Source organism: Sporothrix schenckii (genome assembly GCF_000961545.1).
Source record: "Sporothrix schenckii 1099-18 chromosome Unknown Cont42, whole genome shotgun sequence".
Classification (NCBI taxonomy): domain Eukaryota; kingdom Fungi; phylum Ascomycota; class Sordariomycetes; order Ophiostomatales; family Ophiostomataceae; genus Sporothrix; species Sporothrix schenckii.
Window position 1 is genome coordinate 77,452 of NW_015971143.1, and position 22,795 is coordinate 100,246.

General features: G+C 58.2%; 7 protein-coding genes across 7 annotated transcripts; 1 reads left to right on the plus strand and 6 right to left on the minus strand.

The window, feature by feature from the left end:
* Positions 1-972: 972 nt before the first annotated feature.
* Positions 973-3,176, minus strand: SPSK_01518 (uncharacterized protein; the record flags this gene model as incomplete). Its single annotated transcript, XM_016728429.1, has 3 exons — positions 973-1,817; positions 1,910-1,991; positions 2,109-3,176. The coding sequence occupies 3 exons, from the start codon at positions 3,174-3,176 to the stop codon at positions 973-975; spliced, it is 1,995 nt and encodes a 664-aa protein (XP_016589560.1).
* A 1,765-nt stretch (positions 3,177-4,941) lies between these two features.
* SPSK_01363 (proteasome activator subunit 4) lies at positions 4,942-11,102 on the minus strand (the record flags this gene model as incomplete). Its single annotated transcript, XM_016728278.1, has 2 exons — positions 4,942-5,004; positions 5,070-11,102. 2 exons carry the CDS (start codon positions 11,100-11,102, stop codon positions 4,942-4,944), a joined length of 6,096 nt encoding a protein of 2,031 aa, XP_016589561.1.
* Positions 11,103-13,655: 2,553 nt separating this feature from the next.
* Positions 13,656-14,486, minus strand: SPSK_01907 (SCP-like extracellular protein; the record flags this gene model as incomplete). Its single annotated transcript, XM_016728806.1, has 1 exon — positions 13,656-14,486. One exon carries the CDS (start codon positions 14,484-14,486, stop codon positions 13,656-13,658), a length of 831 nt encoding a protein of 276 aa, XP_016589562.1.
* A 1,104-nt stretch (positions 14,487-15,590) lies between these two features.
* On the minus strand, positions 15,591-15,836 carry SPSK_02097 (uncharacterized protein; the record flags this gene model as incomplete). Its single annotated transcript, XM_016728990.1, has 1 exon — positions 15,591-15,836. The coding sequence occupies one exon, from the start codon at positions 15,834-15,836 to the stop codon at positions 15,591-15,593; it is 246 nt and encodes an 81-aa protein (XP_016589563.1).
* Positions 15,837-17,232: 1,396 nt separating this feature from the next.
* On the plus strand, positions 17,233-19,065 carry SPSK_01596 (siderophore iron transporter; the record flags this gene model as incomplete). The annotated part of the gene is made up of 1 exon (XM_016728505.1): positions 17,233-19,065. One exon carries the CDS (start codon positions 17,233-17,235, stop codon positions 19,063-19,065), a length of 1,833 nt encoding a protein of 610 aa, XP_016589564.1.
* Positions 19,066-19,282: 217 nt separating this feature from the next.
* Positions 19,283-21,067, minus strand: SPSK_01610 (siderophore iron transporter; the record flags this gene model as incomplete). Its single annotated transcript, XM_016728519.1, has 1 exon — positions 19,283-21,067. One exon carries the CDS (start codon positions 21,065-21,067, stop codon positions 19,283-19,285), a length of 1,785 nt encoding a protein of 594 aa, XP_016589565.1.
* Positions 21,068-21,244: 177 nt separating this feature from the next.
* SPSK_02094 (uncharacterized protein) lies at positions 21,245-21,499 on the minus strand (the record flags this gene model as incomplete). The annotated part of the gene is made up of 1 exon (XM_016728987.1): positions 21,245-21,499. The coding sequence occupies one exon, from the start codon at positions 21,497-21,499 to the stop codon at positions 21,245-21,247; it is 255 nt and encodes an 84-aa protein (XP_016589566.1).
* Positions 21,500-22,795: the final 1,296 nt, after the last annotated feature.

A 22,795-nucleotide genomic window follows, 5' to 3' on the forward strand; every position in this document is an offset into this window, starting at 1 on the left:
GATGCCTTTGGCAGCAAATGTGGCCTTCGGATGAAGTGGCTTCGCCTGCCGATATTGAAATAGATTGTGCCGCGCAAAATAAAAGCCAGCCGGTAGATGTCGTCGCAATCGTTGTGCCGTCCGTTTCTGAAAGGTAACCGGGTCGTCCAAGATGGGTGGAAGAGACGCAAGATACAAAAGGCCAAAACAATATGAAGGGATGCAAGAAGAAGACTGAAAAACTGAAAAAATACGGTGGCAGACTTTACGAGACCAAGTGGTTTGTGGTTTGTGGAATGCCTCCAATTCGGCGTCTCCAGAGGCAACTTACACGGTGGGAGAGAAGCAGCAGCATGTGAACCCAAGAAGCCGCTGAAACCGCTGTACGACGTAGCTTGGGTGGCCTTCTACCCCAGCTTTAGGGCGTTGCAGGGTGCTCGGCGATCACTGTGTGGAATCATCGACAAGGTTTCTTGTCCGCTAGTGTCACGTGAAGCTTCAAAGCAGACAAATACGGTGGACGGAGTCGCCAATTCCGAAGGTTAAAGAGAACACGGCGACGAAGCAACGATGATAACGGATAATGTATTGTGCAATAGCGAGGCAAGAGAAGAAGGAAATCAACGTGAAAACAGTCGTTTCGTCATTAGGGCCATACCCAAAGAAACACAAGAGGCCATGTCAAGATCCACTCAAAAGCAAAAGATCCGCCCAAAATCGTATCCAAGAAAACACATCAGCCAAACCGAGTATTCCAATATTCGTTTCCAAATTCTGTCTGTAGTCTATCTCCTGTAAAAACAAACCATATATTCCCAAAAGTGTACCACCAAAACCATCTCCACTACGACGTACAGATAGCTTCGCTCACGTCAGCGTGGCCAACATGGCCCTCATCAGCTTCGGTGGTGGACCTGGATGTGTTAGCTGTGGATTCTTGGGCCCTTTGAAGACGTCTGACTAGGAAAAAAGGGCAGCGGACCTTTTTATCTTTTATCGATACTTGGGCACGCTGATGGCCATCCTACCTTTCTTGTCCTTTTCGATGCGCACGCCGTTCCGCGGCTCCTCGAAACGCTCGACCTGCTCCTCGTACAGCACCAGCTCGCCCGTGCTCAGGCGCTCGGCGCGGACGAGGTCACGATTCGAGGACGACACGGGCTCGTAGTAGTCGCGCTCCTCGCGGTAGTAGCGGTCGTCGACGGTGACGTCGTAGTAGCGGTCATCGCGGTCGCGGTCGCGGCGGCCATGGAAGTGCGCATAAAGGGCGCCGTCGCCGTGCGAATGCGACCGTGCACGACGGTGTCTAGAGTGCGAGTGGCGGTGGCGATGGCGGCTCTTGCTGCGGTGGCGGTTGTCCACAATGGCGACGGCCAGAGGCTCCTCAGAGACCTCGACGGCAGGGCTGCCGGCATCGTAGACGACGGGCGCCAACGCCAACGACCTTGGGTCGCGAGAGCGCGACCGGGATCTGGTCCGGACCAAGGCGACAGACGTCTCGTTCATCGAGGGGCCTGCATAGCTGCGTGCAGGTGAGACGTCGCGAATGTGGATGTTGGTTGTCCCGTAGGCCGGTGAGCGCTCGACGGGATCGGGTGCTGGGACGACGACAGGGGCGGGTGCATACTGGACCGTAGGCGGCGGCGGTGCCGTGTAGTACACCTGCTGAGGTTGGTACATTTGCGGTGGTTGTGGAGGTGGTGGAGGCGGTTGGTATTGTTGCACTGGTGGGGGCTCCGGAGCCATCACTACCTCTTCACGTCGGCGTTCTTCTTCGACAACGGTGCCGCTCGATGTCTTGACCTTTGTCTTCTTGGTCTCGACGATGTCTACTTCGTCTGGAAGCATGTTAGGAGACGGCCAGGCGAATAATAATGGACGAAATAAAAAATAGAAAGGGACATGAAACAAGGCAACATCGGTATGATACTCTTTTTGTAATCGCGGCTCAGCTTGAGGACGTCATCAATGTTGTCCTGACCGAGAGCCACCTGGACGACTAGGGTGTTGCCCTGTAATGAGTTGGATGTTAGTTCTCGTCGACCAGGATACAGCACATTTAGGACCTCATTCAAAATGCACAGACTGCTTGGGGGAAAAAAAGAAAAAGAAAAGAAAACACAACACACCTCTTTGATAAATGGATAGCCAAGGTCGATAAGGACTTTCTCCGACACCAGACGCGCCGGCATCCGTGTCTTGCCCTTCTTCGGGTACTCGCTCTTCGGCGCGCGCCTACTCCGGCTGCCCTCGCTCCGCAGCGTCACGCCGTCGCTCGACTGCGACCGCACAGACGTCACGGAGATGGATCTTTGCGATGCCACCGACGGGGACCGGGGCCGAGACATCCTCGCCTCGACGACGGGCCCGCTATGCCGCTCGTTGACGATGCGTTCCTCGACAAGGCGGTCGTGCTCGCGGATGGCGTCGTGGCCGTGCGCACGTTCCAGCTCAAAGTCTCGCTCGTGCCGCTCATAGGACCCACGGCGCCGGCGGCGTTCAATGTCGATGTCGTCCACCTCCAGGCGGCCCGGCTCGATGCGAATCTCTTCAATCTCGGTCCGCTCACGCTCGCGACCACGCTCCCGGTCACGCTCCCGGTCACGCTCGCGGTCTCTCTCGTACTGCTCCCGGTCGCGCTCGTACTCCTGCTTCCGCCGCTCGGCCGAGCTGTCCCGGCGCCGGCGGATGGGCAGCGGAATGGGCACGTTGACGGGCGGGCGGCCGTCGTACGCGTCGACGCGGTCCAGGTCGTAGTTGCGGCGGGCCGGGCGGCGGTCAAACGTTTCGACGCTCGACTGGCGACGGATCAGACGGCCCGGGCGTGGCGGCGGCGGTCCGCTGCTGCCCACAATGCTGTCCTCGGCGTCACGGATGCGGACCCGTTCGCGCCGCTCGAAGTCGTCGGGGATCACGGCCGGTGGGGCCGGGCGGCGGCGTGCCGAGGCGGGCAGAATCAGGCTGTCATCGTCGCGGTCGTCGTCAATGTAGCGGCGCTCGCGCGTAACGACTTCTTCACGGCGGCCGGGCGGAGAGCGCTCACGGAGACGAGTCGGCGCCGGACCGGGGCGGCGGTCGTAGGCGACATACTCGTCGTCCTCCTCGTAGCGGATCCGGTCGTCGCGCCGGCGGTCACGGTCACGTTCGTAGACGACACGGTCGCGTTCATAATCACGACGATCGAGGTCCCGCGACATGATGTCTGTCGTGTGGCAGGGTTGTTTGTGGGACGTGAATATGAAGCAGCAAAACGGGCAGATGCAGATGACAGTTTCACCCGGCAAAGGCTGTGAGACTCAAAAGGAAAATGGAGGGATTTGTTACTATGTCGCTCGTTCGTCGTGCTTGAAAGGCTGCTTTGGCTGAGACAAGGCTTGCACTGAGGTGCGTCGCTAGTATTAGAGATGCAATGTTGGTGTGGACGGCCCTGCACACGAGAGGGGAAAGAAAAAGAAGCAGTTGTGCAGGCCAGTTGGGAAAGGATCTGTAAACGAGGGCTTCAAATCCAAGATTCTATTGACAGGTGGAAGAATAATAGAACATTGATGGCCCACTGGAGAAAAAAGTAGAAGGGGGATGAAAGAAAGGGGTCAGGAAGAAAAGTGGTCGCGCAGTCGTACGACGTACACGTACCCAGTTGCCATTTCAGCCCAGAGACTGGTCCGATGACGACACGGAAAGAGCGATGCAGAGCCCAAAGCAGGAACTGCGACCGCGGGCAAGAGTGAGGGGCAGCCACCAGAGAGGGGAAGGCCAGCTGGAGCGAGCGAGGAAGGTGCAGGGGTGTGCCGTGTGCGCTGCACGCTGCGGATGGAGCGCTGTGTTACTGTTGAGCCGTTTTCAGCAGCATGCTTTTTGGTTACATCAGTTTGCAAGTAGAGACGCAGAGCACTCGCCATGTCCTACCCATACAACAAAGACCGCACGCAGCGCCCAATAAACAGTCACGCCTACGATTGCATCGAAAGGAGGGTGCCTGGACGACGTCCTCGCGGACTCTCTATGCGTCGCAGATGCGGCGCAGTCACGCCTACAGCCTCTCTTCGATTGGCTGCCTCAAGCCGAGTGGCTGATGCTCGAACATGTTCGAACCGTGTCGCTCTCTCTCATGTCAAAGGGTTGCCTAACCCAAAGTCGATGCGAAAAGGGGCCAAATCAAAACAAAGGGCAGTTATGAGGCCAAACAGTGGACGGGACATGGGACTTGCCGAACCGGTGGCGAATGCCATTTGGGCGACATGCCTGGAGGCCTGACGATAGGTTTTAACATAAGTATGTTGCACAGGTATGCATTTTAGCGGTTGGTTTAGTGAGCGTTGGGCCGTTGCCGTGAACCGTGCCCGCGGCCGCCAGAGAGAGCCTTACAGGCCGACCCAAACCGATAGACGGTGCCCAATCTGCGACATCAGGCGATACGGCACAACCACAAGTGTTTTTGTTTCGTAAATAGCACCGACGCTGATCGTTAACACAACGGGCCTTACGGTCCGAAAGAGAAGGATTCGACGGAGTTCAATGTCTGTATGTGAGAGAGATGCCCCCTTGCCCCTGAGCCCCTGTAAAAATAGACGCACGACGCTAAAGTTGGGCTGCCGAAGACGCTAAAAAAACTGCACCCAACACCCTGGCAACAACTGCACAATGACGTAGTTGTCAGAGTAGGCCTAATATTTTTTCGAAGAAAATTTTGAATACAATATCGGAACATTTCTTGAATACCAAAACAACAAAATTAAAGAAAATGACTATTATGCAAGAGTCGAATCGCAGTCTATCGTATCGTTTCCCCTCTGTCCCATGCAAATTGTGTTTCTGAATGATTCCTCTAGAATGAACGGTACAGCAACTCAAAAAAGAGACATGGAAACAGGAAACAAAAAAAAAATTAATACAACTAAACCCAAATAAACTCATGCCGCAGACGAATACTACAAAATTGATTACGGGACAAGAATAGCACTTCTATGCAAAGTAGCTCTTCCACAAAACACCCTCGAGGTCCTCCAGTTGCTCGGGGGTAAAGTACTAAAACGGTTAGCATTTGGTGGCAATGGGTCGGGGAGGGGGGCTCGGAAACAAGAGGCACTTACTGTTTGGTCCACAATCCACGTGTCTTGCCGCGTCTTCTTGAACTCGGACAGAATCGACTTGGTCGCGTTGCCCACCACGCCCGGGTCGTTGGCCGTCCTCGTCGCCAGGTGCGACAGCACCTCGGGCATCCACGACGGTGGCGGTGTTGCGTACGGGAACGCCTCGATCAGTGCGCCCAGGCCCAAGACGGCCGCGTGTCGTCGAATGACCTGGCGCTTCGTGTCAATGGGCGTCTCGCGTCCGCTCGCGGATTCGACGCCCGCCACCGCCGACACCGCCGAGACCACTGACCGCTTTCGCTTCGGCATGGGATTGGCCGCGAGCTGCTCCTTGAACCGCTGCATCAGCGACTGGATGATGGGGTTGCGGATCGACGCCGGCGAGCAGCGGATCATTCCGGCCAGCGTCGCCGCCGCCGAGTCGCGCACCTCGAGCTGTGCGTCCGCCAGCATGTCGCCGACGGCGTCAAACAGCAGCGTGCGCTGGGCGGGGCGGCTCAAGAACAGCCGCCGGAAGTAGACCACCTGCATGTTGATGAGCGCACGCAGGCGCTGGTGCCAGCTGGGCGCCGCCCGACCGACGTCAATCAGCTTGCGGATAAAGGCGTCGTCCTCGCCCTCGCGCAGCGGGATGTTGGGCAGGTGCCGGTACACGTGGTACGCGAGGCGCATGAGCTCCGGGTCCTCCTTGACGTCCATCATATGCAGCAGCTGGTCGATGAACAGCTCCGGGAAGAACTGCACCAGCTCCGTGCACTCCTGTGACGACAGCATCCAGTCGAGCCACGTCAGCACCGTCTTGGATCCGGATGTGTAGCTGCTCTGCTCCTGCTGACCGGGCACGCGCTCGTGGCGCCACGCCTCCAGCCGCTTGAACACCTCCGTGACAATGGCCGAGAATTCGCTCGTCGCATGGTACGGGCGGATGCCTACCGACGACGCAGCCTTGTTCTGCTCGAGAAGGGCCGCCACGTTGGGGAACGACTCGTGGTAGCGCGTGCGGAAAATGGTCGCCAGCACCCGGCCCATGGCCTCCCGCACCGCCTTGTACGGGTGGTCAATGTGCGCCAGCATGTCCGACACAATCGGCTTCTCGCCGCGGAAGTGCCAGCCCGCATCGCTAATCAAGAACTCGAGCAGCGTCACCTTGGACGACTCCTTGAACGCCGCATTGGACGTCATGTCCAGCCGGAACGAACCCAGGCCCAGGACGAGCTCGCGTGCCCGCCGGGGGTCCCTGATCCCCGTAATCATGTGCACGCACGTCATCCAGTACTGCAGATTCTCGGGCGTCAGCTTGTCGTTGATAATGTCGAGCAGAAGCGGCCCCGCAAACTCCCAGGCACGGTCGCGGTACGCCTTGGGCTCGTCCGGGCCGACGGACAGCAGGGCCGCGACAATCTCCGCAGTGGCCCGATGCTGGTGGCGGTCGGAGCCATCGTCGTAGACACCACGGACCAGCTCCTTGACTTCGTCAAACGTGACGGCCGCCACGCCGCTGTGCACGAGCTCAAACACGTACGACAGCATCGACACGTAGCGCACCTTGAAGCGGTCGGCGTTGGCATCGCGCGGCTCCTGCTTCATGTAGTCAAAGTACTGCTTGAGCCAGTCCTTGGTCAGGATCGTGCCAATCTGCTCGCGGGCCGCCGTGCCGACCGCATCGAAGCGGTTCATCACAATGGTCGGGTCGGCGCTGTAGCCCGTAAACGACTTGCCCCACACGAGCCAGCCAGGGTAGTCTGAGTCAATAAAGTACGAGGTGCTGTCTGCATCGCCGCTACTGTCACCGCTGGTCGCTGGGCCGTGCCCATTGGCTTCCGGCGCCTGGATGGCAAACGAGTCGAGGTACTGCTTGGTCCATGCCGCATCGCCGCCCGTGGCCGGGACCTGGATCTCGAGGCGGTTGTCCGTCCGCTCGTTGTCCAGTAGGTAGTTGCGGTAGTCGTTCTTGTAGCAGGCGCGCAGCGCCAAGAACATAAAAATGTTCGCAAACGCGTTTTGGTAGCCAGCCCGCAGTGTCGGGTGCTGGCTGATGGCGCCGTTGGCGGCGAGCTCAATGAACGCGGCGGGGGCGAGCGTGTCGAAACGCAGACACAGGTTATTGGCGAACACGGCACAGCGGCTGGCCACCTTCCAGTGGGATTTGGCGGCAATCTCAATCAGTTCGAGGCCGAGCTCCGCCTTCTTCTGCTCGACCTTGCGGCGCCGCTCCAAGATGAACGAGTGCCGCTTCTGGATCTTTTCGGCGCTGTCGCCGAGGTCGTCCTTGCTGGCCGGCGTGATGGTGGCGAGGGTCGCTTCGTCGACAATCACCATGCGCTCAAACGCCTTGCCAAAATCGAGCAAGGGGAAGAGCGCGTTCGCACCCATCTGCTGGATCGACGCCTTGTCAACGTCGGCCGACCGGATATAGAGCCGGATCAGCGTCGGGGCAAACCGCCAGTCACGGATCAGCGTCTTGATGAGCGACGTGAACAGCAACGTGTACATGGCACCCTTGATCCGGTCGTGGTCACTGTTGTCCAGCGACTCCTCGAGCGTGCGCAAGACAATGGGAATCACCACGGGGCGGCTGCCAATCAGCACCTTGAGCGACGACTCCTGCGCCGACTGGGCGGCCCGGCGTACATCAGCATACACAGACGTACAGGACTGGGCGAGGTCTTTGATAAGCTGCTTGTCCAGCTGGCTGGTCAGCCGGTAGGTCGTGTTGTACCTCACGCGCTGCAGCTGGTACGCGTCGGCGCGCTTGACGAGCAGCGGCCGCGGGTACGCCTTGCGCAGGCCGTTGATTTTGAAGGACGCAATGTCGGAGCGGTACAGGCGCAGCAGCCGGTCGAGTGGTCGTGACGTCCGCTCAAAGCCAACATCCGTAATGAAGGTCCGGTACGTGGTGTACAGCTCCGTAAAGCAAGCGACGTCGTCTTCCTGGAATGCGACAAGGAAGCGGTGCGTTCGGGCGAGCAGGTAGCCGACTGTTTCGCGGAGCTCGTGGATGCGCTCAAAAAGCACACTCTTGCGGTCGAGGACGTAGCCGTGTGGGTAGGAGAACTCGCGCTTCAGATCGTCGTCGGACGCCACCTCGGCAAGCGGATCCACGTCCTCGTCGATCGCCGTGTCCTCGTCATTTCCTTCAATGTTCGAAATGGCCGTCGCAGGGGGTGTGGCGGCGTCCTTCATCTCGACGTCGTCGTTCTTGGCCGGGCCGCCGCGGCCGTCGGTCGTCGTCGTCGACGCACGTGCTGTCTCGAAGAGGGGCGAGACGCCCGAGATAACTTGACGAATCCGTGACAGAGCGCGGGTCAGCTCGTCGCTCCACTCCTTGTTTTTGCCATTGCGACTGACAGGCGGTTCGGCGCCCATCAAGGCCTCCATCTTCTCCTTGGCGCTGATGACCTGGGACTCAAACAGTTCCGCCGCAAACTGGACCTCGGGCTGCGCGGGGCGGTACCATTTGATGGTGAGGTCGGACGGGGCCGTAATGTGGCCAAAGTGCTGCAAGCCAATGCCGTCCTTGATGACGTCGGGTTCGAACATTTGGTTGTCGATGGGGTAGGTGTGCGTCAGGTTGATGAGCAGGTGGTGCACGAAGTTGGAGATGTGGATGGTAGCCAGACCGCGGCACTTGTCCTGCATGTACTCGCCAATGTCGAGCAGCTCCTTTTTGTACTTGAGCACCTCGCTGCCGACGTGGACAACACACATACTCAGGATGCTCACGTACCACACCAGGGCACGGTCCCGCGGCAGCACGTCGGCACCGCTGCTGCGATCGGAGGCGGCATTGTTGTCGTCAATCTCGTTGCGGATATTGACAATGAGCATGGGGATGAAGACCTTCAGCGTCTTCTCCGGGTTGACGCGACACAGAGCGTTGACGATCCAGGCCATGGAGTCACGGGCCTGGTGCACGACGTGCGAGGCGACGAAGGCGGCAATCTTCTCGACGGCCATGTCAAACAGCTCCGGCGACAGGGCGGCGAAGACGGGCGTCAGGGCGGACGGTAGCGAGTTGATCACATGGTCTTCCGGTGAACCAGAGCGGAAGTGCGAGAGGTCCGGCAGGTTCTCAACCAGGGTAAAAATCTTGCCCAACAGAGAATTCAAGAACTCGCCGAAGCCGGCCGTGGACGAGCGCACGATGCGGGCTTCTTCCTCATCGGTGAGCTCCTTGTCGTAGTCGAGCTCGATGTCCTGGCCCTCGCGCTCAAAGCGCTCCATCTCGCCGCGGACCCACTCCATGGCCAGGCCGGTGTCGTAGACGCCATTGTCGGCGTCCTTGTCGTTGACGAGCGACGCAAAGGGTATGCTGTACGCGACGGTCTGGATAAAGGCAAGAGTCAATTGTGTCTTGCCGAGATCGTTGGCGTCGATGCCGGGCAGGGCGAGCGCCAGCAGGGCGGTGATGTGGCCGCGGAAACCCTTGAGACGTGACATGGTGTGTGCAATCACCTGGAGTCCACACAAACTGGCCGTCGTCCGGTGCACTTCCACAAGCCCCTGCAGACTGGGATAGAAGCGCTGCAGGGCGCCAGGCAGAATGAGGCTTGGCTCCAGGAAGGCGAGCGACTGGAGCGTGACGTAATAGTAACCAGCCGTCTTCTGGCTCTTGGCAAACAAGCCCATGAAGGTGACGTCGCGCAGTGCCAGGACAAAGCGGCGCTTGACCTCGGGCGTCAGGCGGCGGTCGACGGGGACGTCGAGTTCGCCGCTCTGTTCGCGGTTCCAGCGGTTGACAAAGATGTCGACTAGGTAGTGGGTGAACTGCGCGAGGAAGCTGGTCCAGGCGCCCTGGTTGGAGGGGTGGAAGAAGGTGTCGATGGACTCCAAGAAGCCCTCGAGGCCCGTGAGGATGCTGGTCGCGGGCGTTGCGCCGGCATCGTCGTCCTGCGTGTCCAGGCACAGTGGCGACAGGGCGTGCACGATCCAGCGCGCGGCCATGTAGGGGACGGGGTACTTTTTCCGGTCCTTGTCGAGGAACACGGCGAGGCCGGACGAGTAGTCGAGGGTAGAGACGTAGGGCGAATTGGCCTGGCCGACGGGGATCTCTGTGAGGCGCAGGATGGCCGTGAAGATAAGGTTGGACTGCTCTCGTGTGAAGATGCCGTGGGCGGTAAAGGGCACGTGCTGGTAGGTGAGGTAATCGCGGGACATGCGCGAGAAGATGTCGACAAAGGAAACGTCGACGGCTTTGGAGCGATTGACGAGCGACCAGAGGTGGAAGTAGGTGGGGAGGAAGTCGGACGGCTGCGACATGTAGGCCGTCGGCGGTGCTGGGGCGGTGGGCACCATGATTGTAATTAAGCCGATGACGATGAATGCGTTGGACATGTCGGACGTGCTGAAGTAAGGCAGGATCTCGTCGAGCATTTCGCGGCGGTCGCTTGGGTCGAGGTAGGACTGTGCATGGAGGCAGAGACGCAGGACCTGTTTGTAGACACGGGCCTGGACCGACTGATGCACGGCCGTCTCGCTGGGCAGGGTGATGCTCTTGAGCTGCTTCCATAATGGGCGCCAGTCGAGGGTGAGGTCTTCGCCGGGCCGAAGGTAATGCCGCTTCTTTGTCAGGGTGATGAGCATGCGGCAGAAGCGGTCGGTGGCGGTGGTCTCGAGGCCGGGCGCGAGGGCGAGGTGGTAGTAGAGCTGGGCGAGGCTGGCGCGCTGCTCGCGTGTCATCTCAAACTTAAGGTTGAGCCATCCCTGCAGCTCGCGCGTCCAGTGCAAGGCACCTGGCGTGAAGTCCTCGGCCTTGATGGCAATGTAGAGGTTCTTGAGGATGAGATTGAGGGTGGCGTCGCGCTCCGACTCGTCTTCGACAGGGTAGGGCAGCTGGCTGAAGTAGCTGAAGGTGCGCGGGCGGTAGCGCTTCTTGCCGTCGTCGTCGGGGGTGACGGACGAGGGCACGCCCGGCGACGTGGCGCGCGAGATGGTATCGACGGAGAAGTGGCCGGCGAGGAAGTCATGGGAGGAGGTTGCGGCGGCGGCCAAGTAGCCCGGGATGGGCGAGTGCGCCTCGAGGTTCTCGTCCATGGTGAGCGACGGACACAGATCCGATTGCTTCCAGTCGCGTGACTGGGGAAGCGAGACGAGGAGGAAAGGAGTATCGAGGGTCGTGTCGTTCGATGGCGAGACAAAATGGCTTCGATAATGGATATGGCCGAGGAGGAGGTCGAGAAGATGGAGGGTAGACGGAGGGATGGAGGTGTCGGTCTAGTATTAGGCGGCACTTGAGATTGGAAGGCTTCGATGGAGATTCGGCTCGAGCGGGCGCATCGGCATGACGTCTCAGAAAGACTGTGGGTGGAGGAGAGTGGACGGAGGAGATGAAGAGATGGTGAAATGGCGTCGTCTGATGGGATCGCGGCGAGGCTGGAAGTCGGGCCAAGCGTACCAGTGTCAGCAAATATGTAAATCTAGTGACAAGAGACAATCCACAACGGGCCGCAGCTTGTGCCAGGCGCGATGGTAGGTAGATGGCTGTTGCCAAATTCGAAAGCAAGCAATCAATGCAGAAACAGAAGAAAACACGACGACGAAAATGACAGAGGTCGGCGACGGATGCCAGGGTCCAATGCAATGGCAGCGCCCCGTCTTTAAGAACGGGATGCGGATTTGGTGACGTACAGGGTTTCGATGCCTTCGGGACGCGGTACGTCGACGATGGGGGACTAGATTACCGGGGCATTCAACACCAGACGGCGTGAGGGTAATTGCGACAATGAGATGGATTCGTGAGAACGGCCGTCATCAATGTGAGACGCAGGCTGCTGCCGACGCTGCGTAATCGAGGGATGTGACAGGCCGGGTGATGGGTGGTTGCTGCAGGCTGCTTTGTGTGCGTGAGCTTTTCTGCTGGCAGGCACAGAGCCAGTTGCGTTCGGACCAACGTAAGAGACGATCTGCCTAGCGGGTTGCGTTAGGGATATCGTTAGCTAGAGGCGGAAATGCAGAAATGGCACAAAAGGCAAATGGCGGCGACGGAGCTGAGCTATGCCCCATGCTCATATGGGAGGCTCCGCAATTAAGAAAAGCCCGCGCACTAGCGGCTTTTGACTTTGAAACGTCGGGGTGCCGTAATGGTGACTTGGAGACAAAGGAGGCGAGAAGAAAGGGAGAAGAAAGGATCCACGATGACAAAAGAGACACAAATACGAATCGTAGAAATGATGAAAATGATACAAGGATCAAAAGGAAGAAGCACGGCTCGTTGCCGACGATGGACGGAACAGGTCGAGAAGACAGGACGAGGGTATTAATACTTACTGAAATAACCAATGGGGTCCAATAGTGAATGATGATGTGCGTGGGCAGGGCAGCTGTGAACGCCCAGGACACACGACTGGCGATGCGCGGATTTGAGGCGAAGAGATGCAAAAAAAAGGTGCAAAAAGGTGCTTCCAATACGCCAAGGGCAAAAGTGCAAAACAAAGGAAAGACCGTAAGGGGAAGAAGAGCGACATTACGGAAAGTGCCTGAACGGGCCTCCCACCATAGAAGCAGCACGAGCGATGCTGCTGCACAGAGGCTGCTGAACCACAGGGCAGTCACGACGGGCTTCGAAAAGTGGGTACCTCTTGCCGGGTGGTCTTGCCGTCCAACCTGTCGCTCTTGACCGGTTCCTGTGCTGCTACCTCTGCACTGTTCCACGGCGTCTTTGCCTTGTGCAGACGAAGACGGCGATTGGCAGAGCTTGTTGGTATGCCTATCTCACTTTACTGTTTCGGTCAGGGAATTGCTAAAAGTGCAAATTGAATGGGTATTTCCGGTGCACAGAATTGCACAGTCCATTGGGTGTCCAAAGATGAGGAAGTAGCCATGCACAACACGGGGCACAAACAACGTCAAACAAGGAAAGAGCGAAGCAGAGGCTACGACGGATGACTTTTGAAAAACATCAAATCAATACAACTACTAATACGACAAGCCAGAAGTGGTCCAACACACGACAAGGAACAGCCCAGAGCTAACAGGCCGTGGCTCAGGCCGCCGCGCATATGCACGCCCTCCAATATGTGTCCAAACTCGTCCGTTCGTGTCCATTCTTGTCTGTTTCGGTCGCATCCCCCACACGTTAGGCACAACTTGGTCTTCCCCGACGATACAGATGACGAGCCGGAGAACGGGGTTGGGGGGTGTGAGACGGAAAGTCCTGTGGGTGCCCGAGACCGGACCCGTGTGCGGGGGTCAGTGGCAAGGCGTAAGTCCGAGTCGAAGGTACCAGCCAGTCTGCCAGAGGTGTGGGTTGTGAATGGCTGTCGCTCAACGTATTGTCCTGGCGGGCTGTTCGCTGGTCGTCTGTGCACGCCGACCTGATTGAAGAGCAGCTTGTTCTCTGTTACGGGGCATTACGAATTACTCTATGCTGTGGAATTCATGCAGATGACATGGGCATTGATTTTGCGATTGTGGGTCTGGAGTCGGTGAGCAGGTGAGGAGGTCAGAGTTCGGGAACTACGCAGGGGGAGGAGTACTTTCTAGGAGCGGTGAACAGTGAAAACAATCATGTCGCTATTCTATCGTCTATGTGAGTTGCTCTGTACTCCGTACAGTGCGTCGTATGTCGTCTCCTATCTGACCCCTTTGTCATGCATCCGCTACGGTCAGCCGTACATCGTTGGCAAAGGCTGCCGTGATCATCACAAAAACGACGACGGCGGCCGCCACGCCGCCCATCGACGGCTTACCGGAGGCTGCCGACGGCTCTCCATCCCCGTTGCCGTCACCGCCATCAGCCCCCGGCCCGCTCGTCTGCCGGTCGACCTCTTGCGCAAACTGCCCAATCACATTGCCCCGTGGCCAGTGCTCGCACACCAGGAACCACCCCGTGTTCTTCATGCCGGCGGCGGCGCCGCCGCACAGTTTGCGCGCGCACCCGACCGTCGTGCTCGCCTTCCACACCAGCTGCGTGAAATGCCCCGTGGCTTCACTGAAGCCCGGGTGATTGAAGTCGTACAGCCGCCGCTCCAGCCCGAAGGCGTCAATGGCGCCGTGCACGGTCTGGAAGCCGACGGCAATGTTTTCGCCGTAGGGCCCGCCCGAGTGGGCAAACGTGCAGTCGGCGTCGCCGTCGAGGTAGCTGGCGGCGAACTGGGCAATGGTGGCGTTCCAGGTGGCGGCGGTGGCATTGTGTTCGCGCCGAAAAAAGTTGGTGCTGTTGAGAATGGCCGACTGGAAGAGCGTGTCGGACGTGTACTCGGGCGCGTTGCTCGGCAAGCTGGGCATAGCGGTGACGGTCGTGGCCGCATCTGGGGCGGCATTGCGGGCAGCGATCTGGTCCGGCGGCAGCGGGTCCGGTGTAGCGCGTATTGTGCCATAGGCTGTTTGTGTTGGGTGTATTGATGCGACAGTCGGCTGCGTGAGTGCGGCGGCCAACAGTGTGACGGCGATGTGCTGCGTGTGTCGTATAGGTATCATTTTGATTGTCGTGAGTGCGTTGATGATGTGGGAGCAACGGTCGGTCGATATAGTGAGAGAAATATGATGACGAGGAGAATAAAGATGAGGACGCTCTGTGGATTATATTGAAGGCATGTCAAATCACAATTCAAAGATCGCCCTTGGACAGTCCAAAGGACGAACAAAATAGAACAATAAGGGCGGATGTCGTCTTTGTCGTGGATACAAACAACAATCGACCGCTTCGTCAAAGACGAACAAGGTCCTTGTTTGCGCAGTCTATGTCTGCCATGTTGTTTTCTTCTTCTTCTTTTTTTGATGGTCTTCCATCATCCTGGTTTCTTGACGTCGTTCACATACCTTTAACAACAAAACAGGCTTTGTGTTGCAGTTGGCCTGTCATTGCGTCTTGATTGGCGATAAGCGGCCGGCGCGTAACCATTGGTGGGCAAATGCTGACAATGACGTCGGGCGCTGGCCGTGGCGGCCCGGCCGGGGCCATGGCCATGAAACAACGTGGCCCAGCCAGGGAAAGAAGGGAGTGGCGTCGATATAAGAGAAGAACAGGAAGAAAATCAGGATGCAGTGATTTAATTCGTGATTTTAACGAAACTTCACACATGAGGAAACACGTGAGGCCAGTGAGCGGCGATGATTATCGGTCGAAACCACTCCGGGACGGCCTCCATAACACGGCAAATCAAATACGACGGATAGAAATAAACCGGTCCGAGATGGAATGCCGATCGACACTCAAAAGACTTACATGGCTCATGGTAATAATCCCTTGGGTCCAAGAAGGACGGATTCCAGTGTGGTGGTCTAGATCTCCGAGTGACATTAAATTATAGTACTGTCTAATATTATCACTCATGATGCTCGCTCCATCGCCAGGCTATGAGCATCCGTCGCCTATGTGCAAGGATTGCAGGAGTAGATGAGGCGGAGACGCAAGATGCCGGAACCCACTTGTACTCGCCAGCCTATATATTTCTTCAGCTCCCCTTTATATTATTTCGAATCAAACGCTGTGCTTTGGTAGTCTATCCTACTACTGAATTCAAAACTATACCGTATCCCTAAAGTATCTTCAGAACCACACGCGAACTGTGAAAAGTCCTGTCAAATATCCTGTCCCGCACCGTCAACGCGCACCTTCAAACCGCTGGCGTCCTCAATGAATGCCAAGTCGTCGCCGCTGAACGCCGCCACGACTTCCTCCTTCAGCGCCTCGAGCACGTCCGCCGCCGTGGCAACCTCGCCGAACGAGAATTTGCGAATCGTGTCCGCAAAGAGAAGCTGGCCCGTCACGGGGCTGCCGCCGACGGTGTCGCCGTCCTTGGCGTACTTTGCCTCGTACTCGGTCATAACTTTACCTGTTTTGTACCACGCGGATAACGCGTACGAGAGTCACACAGGCCTAGGAACAAACATGAACCTGTCAAAGCAACCCACGCGAGGCTACTCCTGATACCATTGGCAGTGCGAGCCGTGGTCGTCGATCGTTGGTCAGCCATTCGTCCTTCTTGGTCAGCCGTTCATCCTTACCTGCTTCCATAAAATTCGCAAGCTTCTATGTTACTAAGTTGCTGCCCTTTATGCTTTTGCTTTTTTGGTTTCTTGGGGTTGTATTTATTGTCGTCGTTTGTAAATAAATATATAAGTCGTATCTAGCATCCTCGTAGGCGACATTGTCGTACAATCTAGACACCTGTTACCTTTGGGATGATAAAGACGACCGCAAAGAGGAGCAAGAAGGTGCAGTAGACAACAAGACACAAGGGGCCCCAGGCAGATGCAGAAAGGGGGTATGTATTTGGCGGTAAATAGTAGATACAAGAAACAAGAGGAAAGGAGGGGGACAAAGTGCATGCCATAGCGTTCCCGTGCTGGTTTCCATCTAAGAATAGGACCAGATGTGGACTACTCCCAAGGCGTCCAACGTCAAACTCTAGTTGTCCTAGCCCATAATCAAATGCCGTCGTCGTCGCGTGCGTCGTTGCCATGATGGCCCCGTCCGCAGTCTTGACTTGGCAGCGTTGAATTTGCGTGATGCGGCGCATCGACTCTAATCACGGATAAGGACTTCCGCACGCATCACCGCCAGATACTCCTCTGCCCCAGTGTAAACCTCAGCGAGGAAACTGACGTCGTTGATCTGTCTGTGACGGAGACACTGGGCAACATCCTACTAGAGTCGTGCAACACCCCCACATCCTCTTGCCCTGTCCTTGTTATGTCGCGCCCCTCTCTTTCGACAGACGATCCGCGACTCTGGGGTTCCTGCGCTGCCCCCGCCTCGAGCAGTGTCATGTTTTCGACACCGTACATTCGCAGCGCTGCAGCGAACTTTGCTTTGCAGAATGGTTTCGTGGTCCGTCGCGGACAGATCAATGCGTCTTTGTTCGATGCCATGCTTTGTCTCTATCTGTAATGTACTCTAGCAAGAACCAAAACAAGCAAGTAAATGGATTGACGAGAAGAAGAGAGGATGAAGAGACAGCATGACCAAAAGCAACAATCTGCTTGGGTTGGATTTTCGGGTTGGATGCTAGACTGGGTGTAAGTGGTGACAAGGAAAACGATAACACGCCTCCACAAGACACTATAAAGAGCGCCGATCTTGCTCATTCATTCTGATGCTGTTCCTCTCGCCCATGAATCAACCCAGCTATAGTACTATCTGGGCGAGACATTGCTTGTCTTTTCTTCTTTTTCTGTAATCATCCTTTCGTTTTCACGCATTAGCAACTCCCTTCCGACCATGACGACATCCAGCAAAGAGTCGGCCGAGCTACAGCACGTCGACCACGCCGACGCCAGCAACGGCACGGACGCCGCAGCGTTGCCCGTCCAGGAAACACTGACGGCCACGAGCACGTCCGAGGCCGTCGTCGGTTACGAGACCGACCTGACCGACCTGCCCAAGGGTTACTTCACGAGCCGCTTCTTCCTGGGGTCGATGCTCGCCGTCGGCCTCGGCCTGACCTGTGCCGTGTCCTGCTTCGGGTACGCCGCGCCCATCCTGGCGCAGATCAACGACGACCTGGGCCCCGACCCGCGCTACATCTGGATTTCCCTCGTCTACAACGCGGTGCTGGCCGTTGGTCTCGCCCTCGTGGGCCGGTTGTCGGACATTTTCGGCCGCCGCTACTGGTTCATCGGCGGTGGTGCCGTGGGCGTCGTCGGCGCCATTGTGTGCGCCACGGCCAAAACGATTCCCGTGCTGGTCGGGGGCAACGTGCTGCTGGGCCTGGCCACGTCGACGCAGCTGTCCTTCCACTTTGTCATGGGCGAGCTGGTGCCCATGCGCTACCGCTACGTCGGCAACGCCTTCTTGTACTGCTTCACGTTCCCCGGCTCCGGCGTCGGGCCCTCAATCGCCTTCGCCTTTGTGCAGCGGCCCGTCGGCTGGCGCGGCGTCTACTGGCTGCTCCTGGCGCTGGAGGGCGCCGCCCTCGTGTGCTGGGTCCTCTTCTACTTCCCGCCCTCCTTCGCCAAGGTCCACGCGGACGCACGCGGTGCACAGGCCACCAAGACCTACTGGATCAAGCACTTCGACTACGTCGGCACGGTCTTGTTCAGCGGCGGCTTTGTTGTCTTCCTGCTTGGCCTCAGCTGGGGCGGCTCTGTCTATCCCTGGAACGCCGCCGGCACCATTGGCCCCATTGTCGTCGGCGGCGTCACGCTGGTGGTGTTTGTCCTCTGGGAGATGTACGCGCCGCTGCGCGAGCCCCTGCTCCCGATGCACCTGTTCCGGAACGTCGAGTGGGTGGCCGCCTGCGTGCTGCTCGGCCTCGGCGCCGGCGTTTACTACGCCTTTGCCATCATCTGGCCGGCCCAGGCCGCCGTCATGTACAACAGCGGCGGCAGTCTCACCTACCTGGGCGGCATCAGCAACATTGTCGGCCTCGGCATCATCAGCGGCCAGGTCGTCGGCGGCCTGCTCGCCGAGAAAATCGGCAGGACCCGCTACCAGTGCATGGTCGTCTTTTCTCTCGGCGCCGTCTTCCTCGCCGCCATGGCCGCCACCAACCCCGCACGCAAGGGCCTCGCCATCGCCCTCCTGACCGTTGGCTGCTTCTTCATCGGCTGGAACGAGACCGTCTGCCTCGCCAACGCCACCATCTGCGTCCGCAACCAGCGCGAGATTGGCGTCGCTGGCGGCATGGCCGGCTCGCTGCGCGCCGCCATCTGCGCCGTGCTCGTCGCCGTCTACTCCACCGTCCTCGCCAACCGCTTGACCCAGACCGTCTCCAGCGAGGTGCCCCCGGCCGTCGTCGCTGCCGGCCTCCCGCAGTCGTCCGTCGCCGCCTTCTTGGCCGCCCTGGCCGCCGGCACCGCGGACGCGTTCGCTGCCGTCCCCGGCATCACTGCCGACATCATTGCTGCCGGTACGCAAGCCTACAAGGTTGCCAACGCCGACGCCTACCGCACCGTCTACCTCAGCACCATCGCTTTTAGTGGCGTCGCCCTCGCCATGACCTGGTTCGCTCCCGACACCGAACAGTACATGTCCGCCAAGATCGTCGCCACCCTGCACAACGAGCACGGTGAGATCGTCGACAAGACGGAGCCGTACGAGGAACAGGTGTAGAGTGGATAGATTAAGCAGGCCGGTTAACGACCGCAATCAAGTAGATCGAATTGCACAATGGGCATCATTGCAGCGTATCATCCACCAACTCCGTGCAATGAACCGTAAATAGTCCAATTGCATACGGCGGTGACCACTGAATACAGAATACTGGAAAGTGTACATCATTCATGTATCTCGACTAGGACTATGAGGCAAGCTGCCGGACCGCACACATCTATACCGCCTTGGACGTCGGGTACTTGTCGACCTCGTTCATCATCACCACCGCCCGCTCGTTGTTCTTCTTCGCCCGGTCCGTGCTGACCGTGCACAGCGCCGCGCCCGTCGCCAGCACGCCAAACGCGATTGCCACCAGGTACACCAGGCTGAAGCCCTTGACGTACGACTGCTTCGTGGCGTTGACGGCCAGCGCCGCCAGCTCCGGCGTGACGCCCGCAACCTTTTCGTAGGCCGCCAGCGTGTTCGTCGCGGCCGCCTTGACCAGGCTGCTCAGCAGGGCGTCTGAAAAGGGCACGCCGGACTGCTGGATGGCCTCGGTCATGAAGCCGGGGAGCGTCTGCAGCTGGCGGTTGGAGTAGATGGCCGTGTAGATGGCGGTGGCGACGGCACCGCCAAAGAGGCGGAAGGTGCCGGCCAGGCCGACGGCGACGCCCAGGTCCCGCTGGTCCGCGAGACCAAAGGACAGCATCGTAAACGAGAGCAGCTGCGGCGGCGTGATGGTGGCGGCCGTGATTACGACGGTGACAATGGCCTGCGTCTCGTCGGCCGAGCCCACCGAGGCCATTGAGCCGATGAGGGCCGTCTGCACCACGGTAAAGGCAACGAGCTGCCACTTCTCATGGTGCAGGCGCGAGCAGACAAACACCGTCAAAAGACCGGCCACCCAGGTACCGCACGAGAAGATGATGGCCCAGACACCCTTCATGACCACCGGCGTGTCGGCACCAATGAAAAAGGCCTGCGACTGGCGCGGCCACAGCACGTTCATGCTGTAGTAGAGCATGCCGCCCACAAAGCACACGACAATGACCATGTCAAACTCGCGCACCTGCTTGAACAGCTTGGGCGGGAACAGCGGGTACTTGAGGTCGGCGTAGGCGCACCAGAAGCCGACGGCCACGAAGCAGCAGAAACCCACGACAATGGGCGCAATGCAGCCCGCCGAGTTCCAGGCGTAGGTGCGGCCGCCAAAGTTGATGCCCAGCAGAAACAGCACGCCGCCGGCCAAGAACAGGAGCAGGCCAACGTAGTCGAGCTCCATCAACAGCTGCCAGCGCGTCTTGCCGTCCTCGCGGTGCTTCGTCTTGTAGTCGGGCGGCCGGTAGAAGAGCACCAGCATCACAAAGGCAAACGTGTGAAAGGCAAACAGGTACCAGTAGGCGCCGCGCCAGCCGACGCTGGGGTGGTACCCGGCAATGGCGTATGCAACGACGGGGCTCGAAAAGGCCAAGGCCAGCGACACGTCGAGGCCGCCGACGGCCATGACGCGATAGCGGTTGGGCACAATCTCCTGCGCGCAGGCGTAGCACAGCTCCTGGAAGCCGCTGCCGACACCAAAGAGCGCGCCCGAGACGATCATCATGGGGATGCTCTTGCCATTGGCACCCACAAGCGTGCCAGCAATGGAGATGAGCGCACCCGTAATCATAAAGTAGCGACGGCCAAAGATGTCGGTGAGACGACCACCAATGGAGACGAACACGGAGGCACCGAGCGGCCAGCAGAGCGTGATCCAGGTATAGTTGTTGTCGGGGCCAAGGTCGGCGTTGATGGCCGTCAGCATGGCGCCCGGCACGAGCAGGGTCATAATGTACGCGTTGATCTGGCAGCACAGCGCAAAGTAGGCCAGGATGATTTCCTTGGTCAGCTTGCCATCGCTGGCCTCCAACGCCAGTGGCGCGGCATCAATGTTTTCATAGCGCTGCTCGTGGACGTCAATGTCGGCCTCTTCCTTGGTGGCCGGCGAGACCTCGTACTGGTCGGCCGGAGAGATGGCCATGGTGAGTGTGAGGGTTTTCGAGTGATGAGGGTTGGGGTAGTCGACAGGACGGTAGTGGGGGAGGAGGAAGGGCAGGTTGGGGAAAGATTAACAATTTTTATTAGAAAAATCAAAAAAGGAAATAAAAGATCAGCGTACAGGTCTAAGTGACGGGCGTTTTATTCTTTATATCTGTCGTTACCTCGCAACCTGTTTTCCATTCTCGCCCTTCGTTTGTCCGTGGATCATGTCGTCCGCGTTGATGGGGCCTGCAGTCGCTGCCAAGGAATCACCTCTGGCTGGGTCGTCACGGATGCCCCATGGGGGCGGAACCGTCGCTGCCCGCATCTGCTCTCTAACTCCTGGAGATGAGAATAGCGTTTCCTGGAGAACGGTGGCGGTAGCAAGGTGCCGGGGGGAGGGTATCAATCGTGTGCCACGCCCATGTGGCATCCTCGTTTTAGTCCTTTCTTTACTCAATCGCGTGCGCCAGGGCCATAGCGCGCTCCGAGTCCGGTGGATTGGTGCTTGTTAGTGCGGCCTCCACTAGTCCACGTCGTGTCAGTTTCTTGTGGTATCGTTATATTGTCCTTGCCTTTGCTTTTCCATGTCATTTGTTTCTTGCAAACGAAGGTCATCAGGTGCCGACTTAAACGCCAAGACGCCAGGCTGGTTCGTAGTCCAGGATTTTGCTGGGAGACAGGTCGTGCTTGGAAGGGAAACTGCATCGCCCAGCAAGGTCAACGAGATTCAACGCGGTGATCGGCCTCACAACGGATGCCGCTTCGCCCAAAATGAGCATAGCTGATTCGCTCCGCGCACGCACTCCGCATAACCTTTTCCCGGCGGGTGGCACTGTTGGTGCTATCTGTTGGTGACAGGAGAAGACAAAGTGGGGCAGGTGACGGTGAGCCACGAGCCATTGACGAGCCAGGCCGTAATACTCTGCCTCGTCTGCCGCTAGTGTCTGGGGGTGCCTGCGGAGGCCAATGATTCAGGAGTGGAGAGCGAAGACAAAGAAAGGGATCGAGGAGCAGAAAACACAAAGTTCGAAGAAAAGCTGTGAGGAGAAGGAAAGACAAGAGACGGCATCCTCCGATAGAGCAAAGCAACTGGTCATATGCGGAGCATCAGTCGTTGTACTCGGGAGATAAACGTGGTCACAGGTGGTTGTTGAGGTCGCCGCAAAGAACACGGAGAGGAATAAGAAGCCGTGAATACGGAGTGCAATCGGAGGATGCAAATTGATTCTTGAGAAAAGGGGCGCGATGGACAGGACGACACAAAAAGGAAAGAGCGAGCACGCACGTCGTGGGAAAGAACCACGGACGGAAAGTAAACGCGGAAAGTCCGGCAGCTCCGATACCAGGCAATCCCCAGAAGCTTGCTGGAGACGACTGTACATACAGCGTCCCCAAGTCTCCAAGAACTCCACTTCCCCAAAGCCTCTCTACTGGACAACATCCTGTGTAGTTTGATTGGCTATTTGGCCTCCAAGCATAACATTCTCCGAGAGGTGGAGAGATACTCCGACAGAGCGGAGGACATCGAGCCAAGGCAATAGCGGGAGACAAGCCAAGAAGGTCAAGAAAATGAAGCTGCAGGCGCTGCCAAAAGGTTCAATGTCACAACATCCAGGACAAGAGAGGTCCATGTTCTAGGAAACGCTTGTTAAGGTGCCACTGTCTCGCGATCTCGCAATATCGCAGTCTCGGCTCACCCCGCGCACCTTCCTGCACTTGTCTTTGC